Raw genomic sequence first — 18,509 nt, 5'->3', positions numbered from 1 at the left:
CTTGCAAGTGTAGCAGGCATTCTCTCTTCATTTGGATGCTGCAAGATGAGGAAATCCTAGGTGGCTTTCTTTATCTGTCCTAACATGCTGAACTTTCAAATTAGATTTTCAGATGTGCCCTGCTCATAATCTCTTACCTGCTAAATAGCCCAACAGAGCTAATGAACAGTCTTACCCAGACTTCATAAATCAATTATAATGTACCTGCTGTATGTAGCTTTATGTAAGAAATGGTTTATCCCATGCTTTCATTTCAGGAAACCTGTGATCTTGAAACAATAAAGCCTGAAGCCAAACGCTACTTAGAAAAGTCCATTAAAATGGGAAAGAGAAACGGGCTTCATCTTCCAGAAGAAGTACAAAATGTAAGTTTGGTTTTCTTTTCCTTGAGCCAGATTTGGGAAACAAGAACATGTTCAGGTTGTTGGGGTGTTTTGGATCCTGGGCATGCAGTTCCCAAAGATCCTTATTTGAAACTGCCCAACTTTTAGCCAACTTTCTCACTTACTTTCATTTTTCTGAACTCTTATTGATGTAGGTCATTAACATATAATCGTGACTTAATTAGTCTCAGTTAGGTAATTATCTTCTATTTTTCTACTTCACCAGCAAGATTTTAACTCTAAAGGCAGGGATTATAGCTTATTTTCTGTTTCTATTTTTCCCCATTGACCCTCTCCTCCCCTTTAAATCAGTGCTAGATATAATAGTATAATGTGTTCAATAATTATTTAACTTGTATTATTTATATTTATAATTATTAATTATACATAATTATATAACATTAATTAATAATTGAGTCATTAAATAAAGCAACTTTGTAATACAACATCACCAACAAACAAATGATAGGGGAGAGGGAGAGAGAAAGGGATGAGGGGAGAGAGAGAGCTCTTTGCCCTTTTAAAGAAGGGAAATTAGCTTTTGAGCATTAATTCTCAAGTTTTTTCACTGAATTGTCCCTATATTTTAACTCCTGTATTCCTTAATTCATCAAAAAAATATATTAGCCACCTCTTACTGGTAAAACCTTATGAAAGATTCATACAGAAGTAAAATGTGGCCTCTGGCTTCATGAAGCTTACAGTCTAGCTGAGAGACCAATAAAAATAAAACTTTTTTTCCACTCATTTTATTTTTTTATATAATACTTTCCCCCAATTACATGTAAAAACAGTTTTTACCATTTGTTTCCTAAAATTTTGAGCTCCAAAATCTCTGTTCTTCCCTCCCCTCCCCCTTCCCTAGGATAGTAAGCAATTTGATCTAGGTTATACTTGTTCAATCATAAAAAACATATTTCTACATTGGTCATGTTGTAGAAAACAACATTCACACACACGTATGTGTATACATCTACATATTCACATACACATATATGTGTGTTATACACATAGTATACATATACTTAGATATATAACACCAAATAAATTTAAATGAAAAATAGTAAGTTTCAATCTGCATTAAGACTCCATCAATTCTTTCTCTGGAAGTGGATAGCATCTTTCAGCAAAAGTCCTTTGGAATTGTCTTAGCTTTTTGTATTGTTGAGATTAGCCAAGTCATTCATAGTTGATCATCATATATCATTGCTGTTCCTGTTTATAATTTACAATGTTCTCTTGGTTCTTCTCACTTCACTTTGCGTGAATTCATGTAAATCTTTCAAGGTTTTTCCGAAATCGACCTGCTCATTATTTCAATAAGGTAAAATTTTAAGGGCAGAAATCCAAGCTATAGAGAATTTTTGTCTCTAGCGTAGACTCAATGCAGTAGGCAGTAAGAAACTATCAAAGCATTTTGAGCAGAAGAATTACCTCATCAATTCTGAATCTGAGATAGATTAATCTGGCAGCAATGTTTAGGATGACTTGGAGAAGAGAGGGAAGAAAACCCTTATTAAGGAGTTTACTATGTTCCCATCACTGTGCCAAATACATTTCAAATTGTATTTCATTTCTTCTAATAACCTTGTGAGGTAGGGGCTATTATTATCCTTGTCTTGCAGTTGAGGAAACTAAGGTAGACAGACATAGCGTGGAAATGTCAAAGACCAGATTTGAAGTTCGATTTTCCTGACTAATCCTTGTGCTGTATTCACTAAAGGAAGAAACTGGTAGTGAGCTAACTTCTTGGGAGTGTAAATTTTAAAACTAGATCTCAAATGATAAAAATATTATATTTTAAGAGATTTATTAATGATCATTAGAAATCAAGGAATAAAGAAAATACAAAATAAAGACCATGTGCCCATGGCTGATCAGCCAGTTCAAACACCTGCCTTACCACCACCAAGCTCAAGACAGGAAGTAAAGAGGCAGGACCCTTCCCGTCCTTGCCTAATATCCCCTATCTATCTATAGGAAGTACATAATGACAGGAAGTCAGTGGGCTCCTGGGAAATGTTCTTTTTTTAGGATAACAGATTTTCAATTATACAGGCGGAAGATGCAATAAACAAAGGAGGCAGTGCTAAAAGTATGGTGGCCTTCCACTAGAGGCAATAGAAATGAAGAGAAGGGAACAGGTGGAAGAGAGACTTAATAATAATGCTCAATATAATTTGCCTGGTAAACATTTGAGTGTAGGGTGATCAGGGAAAGGAGCCACTTAAAAATGGTATTCAGGCTTCTGGCACAAGTGATTGGTTGGTATATCCTGATGTCATTGATATAAGGGAAAAGTTAGAGTCCATTTGGGAAGGTAAAAAAAGTTTAGGTTCTACATTACCTTCTATGTAAAAAGAAAGAACTATAGCAACACTAGAAACCTCCTTGTGTCTTTCCTAATTCAGAAATGAGCAGATTGTCATCATCTACCTAAGCCTGAAGTGGTCAACAAGTAAGAGGTTAGAGAATGAGGTGCTAGTAGGAGAACACTAGGGAGAATAGTGTTTTGACTCTAAGGAAAAAGAGACCTTTGCTTATAGTATTGACAGTAATGAAGTGGTGTCTCCATTCTCCTGAAATGATAGTCAGGATTCCAAAATGCAAGAGCAGGAGCAGCACCAGTGGGGACCCGGTACAAGAAGAGAGTCAGCAGAGAGAAAGGAGAATCAGCCAGCTCTGAGGAAAGGGAATACTTCCATCAGGAAGGGGCAGGCAGGGTGGATCCTCAGCTCATGTTCCATAGAAACACGTCAAGTCCGGCAGGTTTTATAGGGTTCTTATTGCAGGGGGATAGTGACTGAGAATCAAGGCTGTGGTGTGCAGGTCAAGGTTCAAGGTGTGGGGATCAATGCTGTGACTCATGTTGAGGGAGTGGGGAGGTAGGGACAGACACCTGCCATTTAGCAGGTCTTTGATTCTCAAAATCCCCAGCAGAAGAAGGAGTTTGTTATTGTTGAGTCATTTCAGTAGTCTGACTTGTTGTGATCCCATTTGGGGGTTTTCTTGGCAGAGATGCTGGAGTGGTCTGCCATTTCCATTTATTACAGGTCAAACTTTGATGGAGTGACTCAGGGGATTTACACCTTCCTGGTTAGCAGGTCGTGGAGACTACTGAGGTCCTTACGCATGGTTTTGAAATTAAGTTGTGGAATGAATCTCAGCAACTCCCACCTCTACAGCTTCTTAGGGTAAACTTAGATTTTGAAGAGGAGAGATGAGGAAGAACTTCTAGTCCCTTTCTTTCCTCCCTCTCCAATCCCAGGTAGAGAAGTGCTAAAGATAAGGAATGAACCATTTCTGATTCTGAAAATTAATTTCCTAGAACTGAAGGGTAATTTTATCACCACATTTTCCTTTTCCAGAGAAAGAAGCCTAATTAGTGAATCTTAGTTCTCTTCTTATCAGAAAGACAATTCAAATTTTGAAAAAAGTCAAAGCCAATTGAAGCAAGTTTTTGGTTAACTCTCATTTAGCATTCTGAAGGTAGTATGAGTCTATTGAAAAAATAAATACCTCATTCTGGGCACTTATTTGTTAGTAAAACTTATCAGAAGCTCCCATCTCTGACTTAGTCCTCCTCCTTCCTAGACTCCATGACAAGTATCGGTACTGGTATTTGCCTGCTCCCTCTCAGAATCTGATGAATTTCTTATAAGCCTGACTAAAGTTTGGTTATCATTCATGTTGGAGGGAAGTGACCAAAGATTAATCAAAATCTTTTGTTTTGCTCATGCTGTTGTAGCTTCCCAGCTGACCCTGTGGGGATTGAATGCTTTATACATATAAACCATCCTTGTCCATAAAGGTACCCCCAAAATTAGGAACCACAAAAAAACAATCCTCTAGTATAAAGATATCAAACCCATGGTGGAGTGCTACCTGAACTAGATTAGCTTGTATTTGGGAAATGTTACACAGTAAACAAAAATTCAGTACAACATACATAATGTTAATTTGTGGTATTCTAAGTTAATATGAAGCCTGCAGGGATCCTTTGCCATTTGAGTTTGACAGCACTGGCCTAGTCGTCTTCTTTCTCCAGATGTTGACTCCTAGGAGCAGCTAGATGTCACAGTGGGCAGAATGCTAGATTTAGAGTCAAGAAGACCTGGGTTCAAATCCTGTATCAGACCCTTACTAGCTGTGTGACTCTGGACAAGTCACTTGACCTTTTGGGTGTTAAAATAAAAAAAGTAATAGAATCTTGTTATGGTTCTATTATAGATCATCATGAGGATCAAACAAGTTAGTACACATAAAGGGTTTTGCAGACCTTGAAGGGGGAAATAAATGCTAGCTAATTAATTAGCTTTTGCACTCAGTGTCGGTTACTCAGTTGAAAATTTGTATTGAAGGATGTGCGATGTGCCAGCTCCTAGAGCTTTCAAAGGTCTAATATGCTAAATCACTCTGCTTCATGCATTTTGTATAAGTTGGGTATTAAAAACCATTATTTTTTATTTTTTATTTTTTTACTGAAAATAAATAATTTTAACCTTATTAATCTTTATCTTCAATCAATCCAGGAAATTAAAGCAATGAAAAAAAGAATGAGCGAATTATGTATAGACTTCAACAAAAACCTCAATGAAGATAATACGTTTCTTACATTTTCTAAGGAAGAACTTGGTAAATATTGACATTTGGTTGATAAATGATTGTCTGCTATTATGGTGTGGATTAAGTGGTGTATGATCATGTGGGTGAGTTCTTCACCTCACTGTGCCTCAGTTTATTTTATTTTACATATTGAAATTAAAAAGTAAGGATTGAAAGAACTCTAAGGAGGTCATTCATTACAATTTTAGAAGACTGCAGAACTCTGATCAACCCTAATTAATTCCTGAAGACCGGTGATGAAACATGGTCCCAATCTCATGACAGAGGTGGTGAACTAATGTGCATAATGTCCAAAAACACATTTTTGGACATGGCCAATATGGAAATTTGTTTTACTTTGATTCTGCTTTTGTTACAAGGATTTTGTTGCTGTTGTTTTCTTTTTCTCAATGGAGAGGGAAATATGAAGAAAAAATTGCTTGAAAATGGAAAAAAACAAGATTGTATTATAATTTTTAAAAATGAAGTCATTTATACTGTTTTGCTTTATTTCAAACCATCCCCAATTTCAGACAAATGAGACTTTCCAAAGGAGGTACTACTCTTTCTGTTATTTAACAAGCATTCTGTCTCCAGTATAAGGGACAACTTAAGGAGGTAGCTGGGTGACTCAGAGGATAGAGAGTCAGGCCTAAAGACAGGAGGTCCTGGGTTCAGATGTGACACTTCCTAGCTAGCTGTATGACCCTGGGCAAGACACGTAACCCCTACTGCCTAGCTGTTAGCATGCTTCAGCCTTGGAATAGAACATAATATAGAATAGAACATAAAAGATTGGGGGTTTTTTGGTTGTTTTATTTTTTTAAAGGGGGGGCACTTAAGTTTTTTTCCTCTTGTTCTGTTCTTTGTTCTTTTTTGGTATAATTATCTAGCAGCACAGTTACCTTAGGAGCACTTAAGCATATTTATAATTAGAATATCTCTCCCCCTAGGATATCGTGGGAATCATCCGTCTTATTTTTAAATTCACTTAATTTACAAAATACCTAGAGATTCCTAAAGGCTCTAGTGCCTATAAGACAGTAAGCTCATTTTTGAGAAAGGTAACTAATATTTGAGAAAATTGTGTTTTGCAGGCACTCTTCCTGATGATTTTGTTGACAGTTTAGAAAAGATAGAAGATAAATATAAAGTTACCTTAAAATATCCCCACTACTTTCCTGTCATGAAAAAATGTTGTATCCCAGAAACCAGAAGGAAGATGGAAATGGCTTTTAATACAAGATGCAAAGAGGTATGATAAATAAATGTTTGTATTTATCCTATTCACATTACAGATGATAAGGAAAGGAGCTTACTTTCTTGACCAGAATTGAAAGAAATGTAATAGATTTCTTTCCCAGTTCAGGCATTATTTGTACCTTTTTATTCTAATTAACTGACTCACCTCTGACTATTTTATTTCCTGATGATACCTCCATTGAAGGACAGACATGGAGAGAGAAAGAGAAATAAACTCAACTTAGCATTCTGGGAAATTTCATTATTTGCATTAACTCAATCTATATTTCCTTTGGTATGAATGGAACAAGCTATACCTTTAAAAGGTCAGACTTCAAAGTGTATCCTAAAATCTGCTCTGTAATCATTTGGATCTATTTTCCTCTGAATAGAATATCTGTCTGCTTTCTTTATCAACCTTATTAAACTAATTTTCAGTAGTAATTGTCGAGTTGATCAAATGTGCCCTGGGCTGACAATTTTTAGAATTGACAATTCTGAAGGAACTTTTATATTAAAGAGACAAAAGGTTGTTTTTCTGAAGTCTATATTTAGAAAATGCTTTCCATTGCAGAAGTCACTCTCATCTGTTTTTGAAGGGAGGTTGTGTCATTTTAACTTTAAAAATTATATGCTGGCATTCTGAACATGAAGCCTTGTTTATAAATGTTTCCTTTAGAATATGCTGGGTTTTAGTCATCTTGATAAGTAGCAACGAACAGTCATTTCATATTTCATGATAAATTTCAGCCTTAAATTTCTGGGAAACAGTAGGCATATTTGTCAAGCTGATCAAATTCACTTCTATTTAAGCACAAGTACAGATACTGTTAACTGGAAATGTTAAAAATAATATACAGCATTAGAAGACTTGTTTCTACTCCAAAAATCAAGTTCATTTGTCTTCATAGTATCATTATTCTTCCAAAAAGAGTTCAAGCCACTTTACCAAAAACTTTAACCTTGAAGTATCCATGATTTCCTACGAGAGACAATGTAACATGATGGATAGAGTTTGATCTTAGGGTCAGAAAAATCCACCCAAGTTCAAGTCTCACCCCTGCCACATACTGGCTCTGTGATCCTGGACAAGTCACTTAATTTTTTTAGTACATCAGGCTACTCTGTAAGCCTGTAAATTTAAATTGTAAAATATGTAATTTTTTTTATTTATTTTTTTTTATTTTATTTATTTATTTATTTATTTATTTATTTTTAATATTTACATTAAAATGTAAAATTGTAAAAATGTCCATCTGCATTAACATAGCAAATTTCCTCACCAAGACTTCCCTACAATAATTAAATTATAGATTCTGGAAAGAAATGTAGCATTATAAAGTGGGAGCAGGAGAGTAGTAAGTGGGATGGGACAGAAGAGGAAGACCAAATCCCAATGAGAATTTACCTCACTCTTCCAAATGCTACACCCACATTCTTCCAAGTGTTTTCTTTCTTCTAGTTTTATCTCCAGGATTACCTCTGATTCATCATCAAGGTGAAGGAAAAGATATGGTAGCCAGGAGGCTCAGTAGATAGAGAGTTAGACCTAGAGCTGGGCAGTCCTGGGTTCAAATCTGACCTCAGATACTTCCTAGCTGTTGTGACTCTGGACAAGTCACTTAACCCCCATTGCCTAGCCCTTACACTCTTCTGCCTTGGAACCAACGCACAGTATTAATTCTAAGCAGAAAGCAAAGGTTTAAAAAAAGAAAGAAAGAAAGATGAAGAGAAAGACAGGCAACTATAAACTACCCCCTTCAGACTGATTCCCAGCAATGTTCCCTGGAAACAACCGCCACCTGGTCTTTGGGAGAAGGGAGGACTCTAAACAAAAATGATTTCTTCCTCCATCCCAGGTTCTGGTAATTCCTTTTTAGGAGCTGAGGCAGTATTTGAGCAAAAATTCTTCACCTTTCACAGTTTAGGGAAGCCTGTGGACCCCTTCTCAGAATGTTTTTAAATACAAATAATAAAATATTTAAGATTACAGAGGAAACCAATTATATTGAAATAGCCTGTAGACAGAGACCGTAGTCACATGTGATCTAGAGGTAAGTCTGATAAGGACAGCAATTTCAAAGTAATAATAAGCATATGTGATACTTCGAGGTATCTTCAGCCACCTCTAATGGGCCGTTAAAATATCTGTGATTTCTGTCCATCCCAGAGTCCCAGATGCTGCTACATTCATCGTTTCAATCATATCTCAGTGAAAATAAAGATGCCGCTTTTTCCCCATCCAGACTCCTAATGGGTAAACGTTAGGTTCCAAGAGCCCCTACACTAGTGTGGCTGAAGCTTCAGCATGGGCGGCTTCTCCCCGTCAGCCGGCTAAGTTAAGCAAATGAAAGTAAGTGACTAGTGAAGGCAACTTGAATTCACCTCCTAAGTATTACAGGCAAAAATGGAGCGAAATTCCTGCCACCTTATATCAGAGAAAGCAAATAGTGTGTGCTCAGTTGTACAAGGCACAGCGCAGGCATATCCAGGAAGGCTAACTCATCCCACGTATGGAGTTCCGCTTGTGTCTCTGCCAATGTGGCACGGCGTTGTTCGCCCAAATTGTGTTCCTATAGGCCACGCTGGCAGGAGAAGAACTAGTTAGAGTAGGCTCAGGGTAGCCCCGTAGCATTGCCTGAAGCTGCCCTATTCCTTAGAAATCGTGTCTGCTGTTGGGGTTTCTGCCGAGTTTTTCTGGAGGCTAGGAGTTGGGCTGCTCCTGAGATGGTGGCTGTGGTTAGGGTTTGGGGGCTCCTCTTGTTAGCCAAGCACAGATGCTGAGCACCAGAACCATTTGCTCTGATCATCTTGGCATTGCGCACAGTCAGAGGAAGCATGGCAGAGTGAACCGAGAGCTAAGCTTAGAGTGGAGAAAATCTGGCTTCAGACCATGTCCCTCCGTGAAATAGCGGCCATGACTGTTGTTACTGTTATTATTAATCACGTCCTCCTTGATTCCCCTCGAATATCAGCTACTACAATCGTTCAGGTGGGCCTAGCATCAGATAATAAAAAGTGTAAAGAGGCCTTGCTCCTTCTGCACGGTCATGTCTTTAGGGGCAACTCTAGAGAGCTGCTTACTTGAGGGTCACTCGGTCTCTTCTCTATTCCTCCTAGGCTACCTTAAATAAATGTCCAGATTTGCTACGAAGAAAAAAAATTCACGCTCATGACCGTCTGATTTATCTAGGTTTTAACTTTAAAATTCGAATTACATTGTTTAGCTTTTTCCTAAGGCGGTTGGCATAGTCACCAAACACATCCACTGACTTTCTCTCCCATGAGTGGCTTTTAGAAAGCGTTCACAGTAATGTACCTCATCCCTATCCCATGGAGCCTTTGCTTTATTGTTTTCTCATTTGGTACTTTGAAGTAAAGTGACTGAACAACTCATCCATTAGAACATGTATAGTAGAAAACACTTGTTTCCACAAATCTGTAGGGTATGAATTTTAAAACTATTCCACCCTAATTAGACCATTCTTTAGAAGATCTGATTTAGCTATTTCCTGATCAATAACAATGGAGGTACTTGGAATAACAGAATCAGGTCTTGGAAACTCTACATTCTCCACCCTTCGTAATTTAACAAGATTAGAAAGGTCTGCATCAAACTCAAGATTTAATTATCTGAGGAAATGGCCTTCAACAGACATGTGCAAAAAAAGGACAGACCTCTGGGCTGTCCTAAGTCAAGCTAAGTCATCATTGGTACAGATGAGACTCAGGAAAGTGATGTAAAACTGTCTATATAAAGCACATCACTTCCTCTCTCTTCCTCTTTCCCTGGAGAGACGACTCTGGCTGGCTGTGTGCTAAGCATTCCGACATCTTGGAGTGTTGGGTGATGAGTTTTGCCCTGGAGCTGATTTCAGGTTCGGGCATCTTAGCTGAGCCCTTTTGGAAGTCAGGCTGATTCCTTCCTCCTTCATACTCCAAACCCTTACTCCCTTATCTCCTGATCTCCCCCCGACTGATACTAATCAGGTGGGGGGGGGGGAGAAAAAACCTACTCCTTCTTCCTTCTCCTTAATCTTTTCCACTATCAATTAAATCACCATAAAAAATTCCAGCTGAATTGGGTATTTTATTATTTGGGATTTTCCTTGGCGACCACTTAAACTTGGATTTTTTTCAGTCTCAACCATAATTTTAACCTTTACAAGGGCAACAAATAGGCAATAGTAAGTTGGTTAAGTGACCAAGTAACATATTAGGAAGAATTATTTACAATTAATTCATCGGTTCATCTATGACATTGAAATCTATCATAGATCATCTTGTTATGGATACAGGACTACTCAGAACTAGAATGAACCATCCCAAGATTTCCATTCTAATCTTTATCCAAATTTCCAGACATTTTACTGATAATATCTAGTATTGGCTGTACTGACCAGCCACTCATGATCCTACCCTCATTTATAAAATCAATTCTTTTGTCCATTGGCCTTAGTTTATAAGCCATGTTAGGGTTACAGATTTAAAGATGAAAGGACTCTTCAATACCATCTAATCCAACCCCTTCAGTTTACACTAGAGAAAACAGAAACCCAGCAATGTTAACTGACTTGTTCAGAAATATACAGATAAGTGACAGAGCCAGAGTTTGAACTCAGGTCCTCTGACTCCAAATCCATTACTCTTTTTACTTAAACTTTCTCCTTTCACATTATAGGATATCTTCAATTCACCCATTCCCTCATACCATCATTGGTGTTCATCTTTTGGTGTTTATTCTCTGAGAGAGGTTCTTTCCATTATTCTCAATAATTAGAAACCTCAGCACTTCAGGTTTGTTCTGGAAGAACTATTCACTGTCAAAAAGTGAAAACAAGTTGAATGAGCATTATCAAAATTGTCATTTCTGAGCTTGATGTATTGGATAGAGCTCTGGACTTGGACTGAGATTAGAATTTATACTTCCATCCCAAATCATTCTGTGATCATTTAGCCAATTGTGTCATCTTTCTGTTGCCTAAGTTTTCTGAACCAAAAAAAAAATGGGATGCTGTCATCTGTCTTGTAAATCTCAGTCAATAGTAAAGCATTTGCACATGCACTTTGAGCTCTTTGGAAGATGCTATGTTAGTACAAATTATAGTTATGGCATTATTATCTTGCTAAAAAGGCAGGCTGTTTATGACAGTAATAATTGTGCATGCTGACACTGAGGTATTGTAAAATAGCCTCTGACATGATTTAATATTGGTTCTATAATGACATCGTTTCACACTTTGAACATGTAAACAGCTCTAAAAATACTTTGAATATATCCATTTGTTAAACCTTAAGCAATGATATAAATTGGACTTTGTATTATTATTCACATTTTCCAATTTAAATGCAAAAATGGAATCATCAGTCCATGGTCATAACAATTAAATAATGGAGTCAAAATTATAATTCAAAGTTTGACTCTAAGTCATTTACCAGCTTATTGCTTCTAATGGAAAAGCAAAATTGTCATTTTTAACAACTGAAAATTAAATATTGCTTAAATCAAGGCATACTTCTATTCAGCTATCTAGCAAATTCCAGTCCCAACTTCAGCTAAACCTTACTCTTCTTCAGATGAAAGGGGAGAAAGAAACTAGTCTAAATTACTAGAAAGCTTTAAAGCAATATAGTTTTGTTGTGTTCATTTTCAAGTTATTCAGAAAATGTTCCTTCTGAACTTTTTGACTCCCTACAAATTGCCCCTAAATGTATAAAAGGAAAAAATTGCCAGGTCTAAAGACAGATGTTCTTCTGCATTCAAATCTGTTCTCATATACTTCCTTGCTATGTGACCCTGGGCAAGTCATTTAACCCCCATTGCTGAATCCTCACCTTTCTTATGCACAGTGTTGATTTTGAGGTGGAAGGTAAGGGTTTAAAAAAGAAAAAACTAAGTAAAAGAATTAAGAATAGTTGGAAGTCACCATATACTTTCAGCCCTCGTTCATGGTTTCCTATTTCATGCAGCCATAGTTTAAGTGCTTAAGTTGTATTAATTCCAAAACGAACATCTCCGATGTGATTGCCATGGATAGCATGACTGACCTGTAAAGCAGAGCTAGGAAGGAAATATACTTTTTTCCCATAGGATCATAGTTTATCACTGAGAAAATTCCAGTATCTTCCCCACCCTACCCCTCTACCTCATAAATGTTATTTAAATTATAGCATTCTCAATGAACCATTTATTAAAATGTCTTTTAAACATAACTACAAATACAATAAAGAATCATTCTCCCCTTTTCAACGTCTGTCTCCTGCCCATGACTATCTTTATGTATTTATTTATTTGTTTGTTTATTTATTTTTTTGGTTTTCAGGAAAACACCAAAATTCTGCAACAGCTGCTTCCACTACGGGCCAAAGTAGCAGAACTCCTTGGCTACAGCACACATGCCGACTTTGTGCTAGAACTCAACACTGCCAAGAGTACAAGCTCCGTGGCTGCTTTCTTAGGTGGGTTCTGCTTGACAAACCCTTTAGTCTTTCTCGACAGTTCCTCCTTCCTTGTCATGACATCACAGGAGTGCTGCAGAAGGAGACAAACCAAAAAAGCTTCTGCTTGCCCGTTTGATCTGTTGTTTTTAGGGTCATATTTGATTTTGTAGCAGTGCTTAAGGAGACCTTTAAAATCTCAATTAAAAAAAAATAAAATCTCAATTAGAAACATGACTACATCTCCTTGGTTCCCCACTAGCAAAGGCTATTCATATGGCAGCTTTGGCAGCCTGGTAAGTGCCTGAAATTTTCGGGGAAATACACAGCAATATGCCGGGAAATGGAAATAGTACTTACAAATAAAAGTTTTAGAATACATTTCTAAACCTTTGGTTTATTGTTGTTGTTCAGTCATTTTTCAGCTGGGTTCAACTCTTTGTGACCCCATTTTTGGTTTTCTTGGCAACAATATTAGAGTACTTTGCCATTTCCTTCTTCCGCTTATTTGACAGATCAGAAAACTGAGGCATGCAAGGTTAAGTGACTTACCCAGGGTCACACAGCTTGTGTCTGTGCCCTGGTTTGAACTCAAAAAGATAAGTCTTCCTGATTCCAGGCCCAGCTGCCAAACCATTGGTACCAGTTAGCAAATAAATATGAAAAGCTCAAGAGAGTAAATCACAGTATTTCTAGCATTAATAACTATGTTCACATCTGGTTTAAATAAGTTCCTTACCCCGTGTCTTTTAAACCACATCCCTGTCAGCTGGTGTCACTTAGTCATGGACTTCAAGTCACCTTTTCCTCATCCCTCTTTGACAGCCTCCGAAGGAATAGTTCAATTCATTCCCATTCTGTTTCCCCTTAAACTGAGGACTCGGTTTAGCTCAACTACTTTACAAGAGTCTATTAACAGCTAAACTCTTGTGTAGTTGTTCTTTTTTGAAATTCTTAAAATTTTCTTTCTAGACCACTCTTTTTTTTTAAGCCAATGGGGGTCAAGTGACTTGCCCAGGGTCACAGCTGGGAAGTGTCTGAAGTCAGATTTGAACCCAGGACCTCCCATCTCTAGGCCTGGCTCTCAATCCACTGAACTACGAAGCTGCCCCCCTCCTTTTTAATTTTTATTTTTTTACCACTCTTTTTTTTACCACTTTTTTTGACCACTCTTTTAAAAATAAAATTTTACTGATATTTTCTGTTTCCTACAATACCGTAGTATCCCATGTACATCTTTCCCTCCTCCTCCCAAAAAGCTATCCCATATGATAAATAGTATTTTTAAAAATGAACCACAACGGATTGATAAAGTTCAAAAAGAGCCAGAAAAGTACAAAAACACATGCAATGTGTAACCTTTAGACCTCCCAACTCTACAAAGAAGTAGGTTGTGAATGATAGCTCATGTCAATTCATTTGAGTCCTACTTACTCATTATAATTCGGTTACATTTACTTTTGAATTTTGAATGCATCATTGTCAAAACCATTCTTAAACTGCCATCCTTAATCATCTCAGTCCAAAAACTCTACAAGCTGGCAGCATGGCACAGTAGAGGGAGGGTTAGATTCAAATCTTAACTCTGCTACTTTCTCGATGTGTGACCTTGGGCAAGTAATTTACCTTACTGGGACTTTAGTTTCCTCATCTATGGAATTGAATTGGGATGATAGCCCCAAACCTCTGATCCTGTGATTTCAGTGTTAAGGTTTCATTATCATAAGATTAAGAGAAAAGCCTTTTGACAGTTCCTTGGACCAGCAAGAAGATAAAATCATTTTAAGAAATTAGTTCAGAGTACTCATTGGAAGGTCAAATACCAAAGCTGAAGATTAAATACTGTGTCTATATAAATGAGAAGAAAGGATTCATTAGAAAAGATTCTGGGTAAAATCGAAATAGATTTTGAATTGTAATATATGTACAACCCAGTGTATTTGCTTTTCATCACTGGGAGGGGGGAAGGAAAAGGGGAGGGAGAGAACATGAATCATGGAAACATAGAAAATATTTTTTTAATAAAATTAAAATTATATTAAAAAAAAGATTCTGGGGGCAGCTAGGTGGCTCAGTGGATAGCGAGCCAGGTCCTGGCTTCAAATCTGGCATCAGACACTTCAAGCTGTCTGACCCAGCACACCAGGCAACTCTTTTAAGACCTGAAGTTACACAGCAATGTCATAAGATGATTAACTGCGAAAGACTTCACTATTATCAGCAAAACAGTGATCCAAGGCAACTCCAAAGGACTCATGATCTCCACCTCCAGAGAAAGAACTGATGGGGGGAAGGGAGGATACTAATCAAAGAATACCATTTTTTCACTTTATTTTCTTTCTTTTTTTTTTTGATGATTTAGGTCTTCTTACACAACACAATGAATAGAGAAATGTTTTTATGATAGTATATGTATAATCTATATCAAATTGCAGGGAAGATGGAGGAGAAGGATAGAATTTGGAACTCAAAATGTTAGAAAACAATTACTAAGAATTGTTTTTGCATGTCTTGGGGAAAAAATTAAATATTACTGAACCAAGACCTACATTTACAGATCTTCTAGCCCCACAGGTCCAAAACAATCCTCCTGCCATCTGCCTGCACCTTCCTCCTTATTCATCTTCATTTGGTATGGATTTGTACCCACTCTGCCTCTGCTGCTGACATGTTTCTCTTATAAGCTCAATTAGAACTGCTTTCTTTCTCTCTACCTCTCCCCCATCCCTGCCTCCGTCAGAATTCCTCTTCCTTCTCATAACTGCCCTCCTGCTGCCCCTTTGCCTCTTCCAGTATGGCAGTGCATTCTAAATGATAGCACCCCTTACAGAGTCAAGCAAGCACATCTTTTCTTGCCTCAGTAACACAGAACAACATACAAAACAAAAGCCTGACAATTTATCCAAATATAATAGCGATTCATAAAATTGAGGGTTTGTCATAATGTATGAGCCATTTGGGTGACCTGGGTGCAAGGGGCAAACATTTACAGAATGTAATTGCTATGTGCTAATCATTAGCATCTCATAAAGATAACATGATAGGCCCAGCTCTACCTGCCTAATAGCTTGTCCTTTTTGTAGACAAGATCAGCTGCACCATTCACATTCTGTTTGTGTATCCCTTCTCTCCAGCTTCATGAGAGATCACAGCCTTCTCCAGGAGAAAAACATATCAGTGAATTTGGTTTCTGTACTCTCTGGTTCCCTGAAATTCAAAAGATGAAATTTCCTTTGACTCAATTCCAGCCAAACTATCCATGTGAGAGAAAGGAGATCACATACTTACTTTCTTGTTTTTTTGGTACAAAATGTACTATGGGTAGAGAAGCCACAGAAACTTTGTAGGAGAGGAAATTAGTGCAAAACCCAACAGTGAATTCATTCAGCAAATGTTTACTGAGCACATTCTCTGTGCAGGAAGATGCTTTTGTCCCCTCAATACATAAGTGGCCAAAGGATATGAAGGATTTTGAAGATTCAAATGACCACTTGAAAGTGTGCCTTAAATCTAACCAATAAGAGAAATAGAAGTAAAAACAGGACCCTAGCCCCAGCCAAAAAAAGAAACCAGAAACAGTTGATGTTGGAGGGCCTGTGGGGAAATGGGCACACCAATAACTGCTTATAGAGGAGTGAATTGATTCAAACGTTAGGAATATCCATTTTAAATCATGCAAGAAAAGTAATTAAACTGCCAGTACCCTTTGGCCTAGCAAGTGAACTATTTGAGCATATCCCACAGAGAAGAGAGATAGGAAAAAATGACCAAAATATTCATAGCAGCACTCTGCAAAGAACCAAAAACAAAATGAATGCCCATCAGTTTTGGAATAGCTAAACCATACACCTTGATGCATGTCTGGTAAGAAATGACTACTATCAGGAATCCAAAAAAGCAGGGGAAGTTTTGTATGAACTGATGCAAAGTGAGATAAGCAGAATCAAAGGAACATTAGAAACAATGAATACAATATAATTTTTTTAATCACTAAAAAGGAAATCGGAAAAAAAAGCAAACAAACCCCGATGATCATTCCTGAGAACCAGTGATGAAATATACCACCCTCCTTATATCCAGGAGACAAGTTGTTACAAAGGTGGACTATTGTTATACATTGTCAGGTGTAGTTAGGTTTTGATTAATTCTTCTTCCTAGTTGTGAGACAGAGTTTAATCTGGAGAGGTAAAGAAAAGGAATTTTTTCCATTAATGATTGCAATATAAAAACAAAAAGCACTCTCAGAAAGTTTTGAGGTTGTTTTTTTTTTTAAGAGAACATTGTGTTTAAAAATACCAGAAATATATCTGTATAATCTCTAGCATGGTGCCTAGCATATAATAGATGCTTTAAAAAAATAATAGATGTTTAATAAATTCTTGTTGAATGAATGAATTCCCTTACTGAGAAAAAACAGAATACTAACTATGCTCCTCGCCTTCCAGATGACTTAAGCCAGAAACTGAAACCTTTGGGGGAAGAAGAACGAGAGCTCATTCTGAATTTGAAGAAAAAGGAATGCGAGGAAAAGGGGTTTGAATATGATGGAAAAATCAATGCATGGGATTTATATTACTACATGACCCAGGCAGAAGAACTTAAGTACTCCATTGACCAAGAGAAGCTCAAGGAATACTTCCCAATAGAAGTGGTCACTGAAGGCCTCCTAAACATCTACCAAGAGCTATTGGGCCTCTCATTTGAACAAGTGACCAGTGCTCACGTCTGGAATGAAAGTGTTACTCTCTATACAGTAAAAGATAAAGCTTCTGGAGAGGTATTAGGGCAGTTCTACTTGGACCTATACCCAAGGTAAATTACTGTCAGTTACTCTTCATTCTGTTAGACTTCTGTTCATAGTAATTCTGTCATACATTTTGTCTTTTTTGTGTGTGTGTTTTTTTTTAAACCTTCCATCTTAGAATCAATACTCTGATTCATTTCTGAGGCAGGAATGGAGTAAGGACTAGGCAATGGGGCTTAAGTGACTTGCTCAGGGTCACACAACTAGGAAATGTCTGAGACTACATTTGAACCCTGGTCCTCCCATCCACTGAGCTGTCTTGTTGCCCCTCTTTGGGTTATTTTTTTTTTATTAGATTTTATTTGAAATTTTTATTTAATTAATTCATTTAGAATATTTTCTCAGGGGCAGCTGGGTAGCTCAGTGGATTGAGAGCCAAGCCTAGAGATGGGAGGTCCTAGGTTCAAATCCGGCCTCAGCCACTTCCCAGCTGTGTGACCCTGGGCAAGTCACTTGACCCCCATTGCCTAGCCCTTACCACTCTTCTGCCTTGGAGCCAATACACAGTATTGACTCCAAGACAGAAGGTATGGGTTTAAAAAAAAAAAAGAATATTTTCTCATAGTTACATGATTCATGTTCTTTCCCTCCCCTCCTCCCATAGCCAATGAGCAGTTCCACTGGGTTTTACATGTGTCATAATCAAGACCCCTTTCCATGTTATTGATGTTTGCATTAGATTGCTTAGAGTCTACATCCCCAATCATATCCCCTCGACCCATGTGATCAAACAGTAGTTTTTCTTCTGTGTTTCTACTCCCACAGTTCTTCCTCTGGATGTGGATACATTCTTTCTCATAAGTCCCTCAGAATTGCCCTGTATCATTGCATTGCTGCTGGTAGAGAAGTCAGTTACATTTGATTGTGCCACAATGTATCAATCTCTGTGTACAATGTTTTCCTGGTTCTGCTCCTTTCACTCTGCATGACTTCCTAGAGGTCGTTCTAGTTCATGGAATTCCTCTACTTTATTATTCCTTTGAGCACAATAGTATTCCATCATTTGGGTTATTTTTAGATTCACATTGTCGAGAGAC

The 18,509-nt window shown here is 37.5% G+C and overlaps 1 protein-coding gene across 3 annotated transcripts in view; it reads left to right on the top strand.

The window, feature by feature from the left end:
* The window catches only part of NLN (neurolysin), a 146,011-nt gene that overhangs the window by 81,937 nt on the left and 45,565 nt on the right, over window positions 1-18,509 (top strand). For all 3 annotated transcript variants that reach the window (XM_056824852.1, XM_056824853.1, XM_056824855.1), the window contains exons 4-8: window positions 258-365; window positions 4,916-5,018; window positions 6,086-6,243; window positions 12,554-12,689; window positions 17,114-17,480. In XM_056824852.1, coding sequence (XP_056680830.1) covers window positions 258-365; window positions 4,916-5,018; window positions 6,086-6,243; window positions 12,554-12,689; window positions 17,114-17,480 — 872 coding nt within the window. The remainder of the gene's footprint in view (window positions 1-257; window positions 366-4,915; window positions 5,019-6,085; window positions 6,244-12,553; window positions 12,690-17,113; window positions 17,481-18,509) is intronic.

Source organism: Monodelphis domestica, chromosome 3, assembly GCF_027887165.1.
Source record: "Monodelphis domestica isolate mMonDom1 chromosome 3, mMonDom1.pri, whole genome shotgun sequence".
NCBI classification, from domain to species: domain Eukaryota; kingdom Metazoa; phylum Chordata; class Mammalia; order Didelphimorphia; family Didelphidae; genus Monodelphis; species Monodelphis domestica.
The sequence above is the reverse complement of the archived record's forward strand: the minus strand, read 5'-3'. Positions and strand labels throughout refer to the sequence as shown.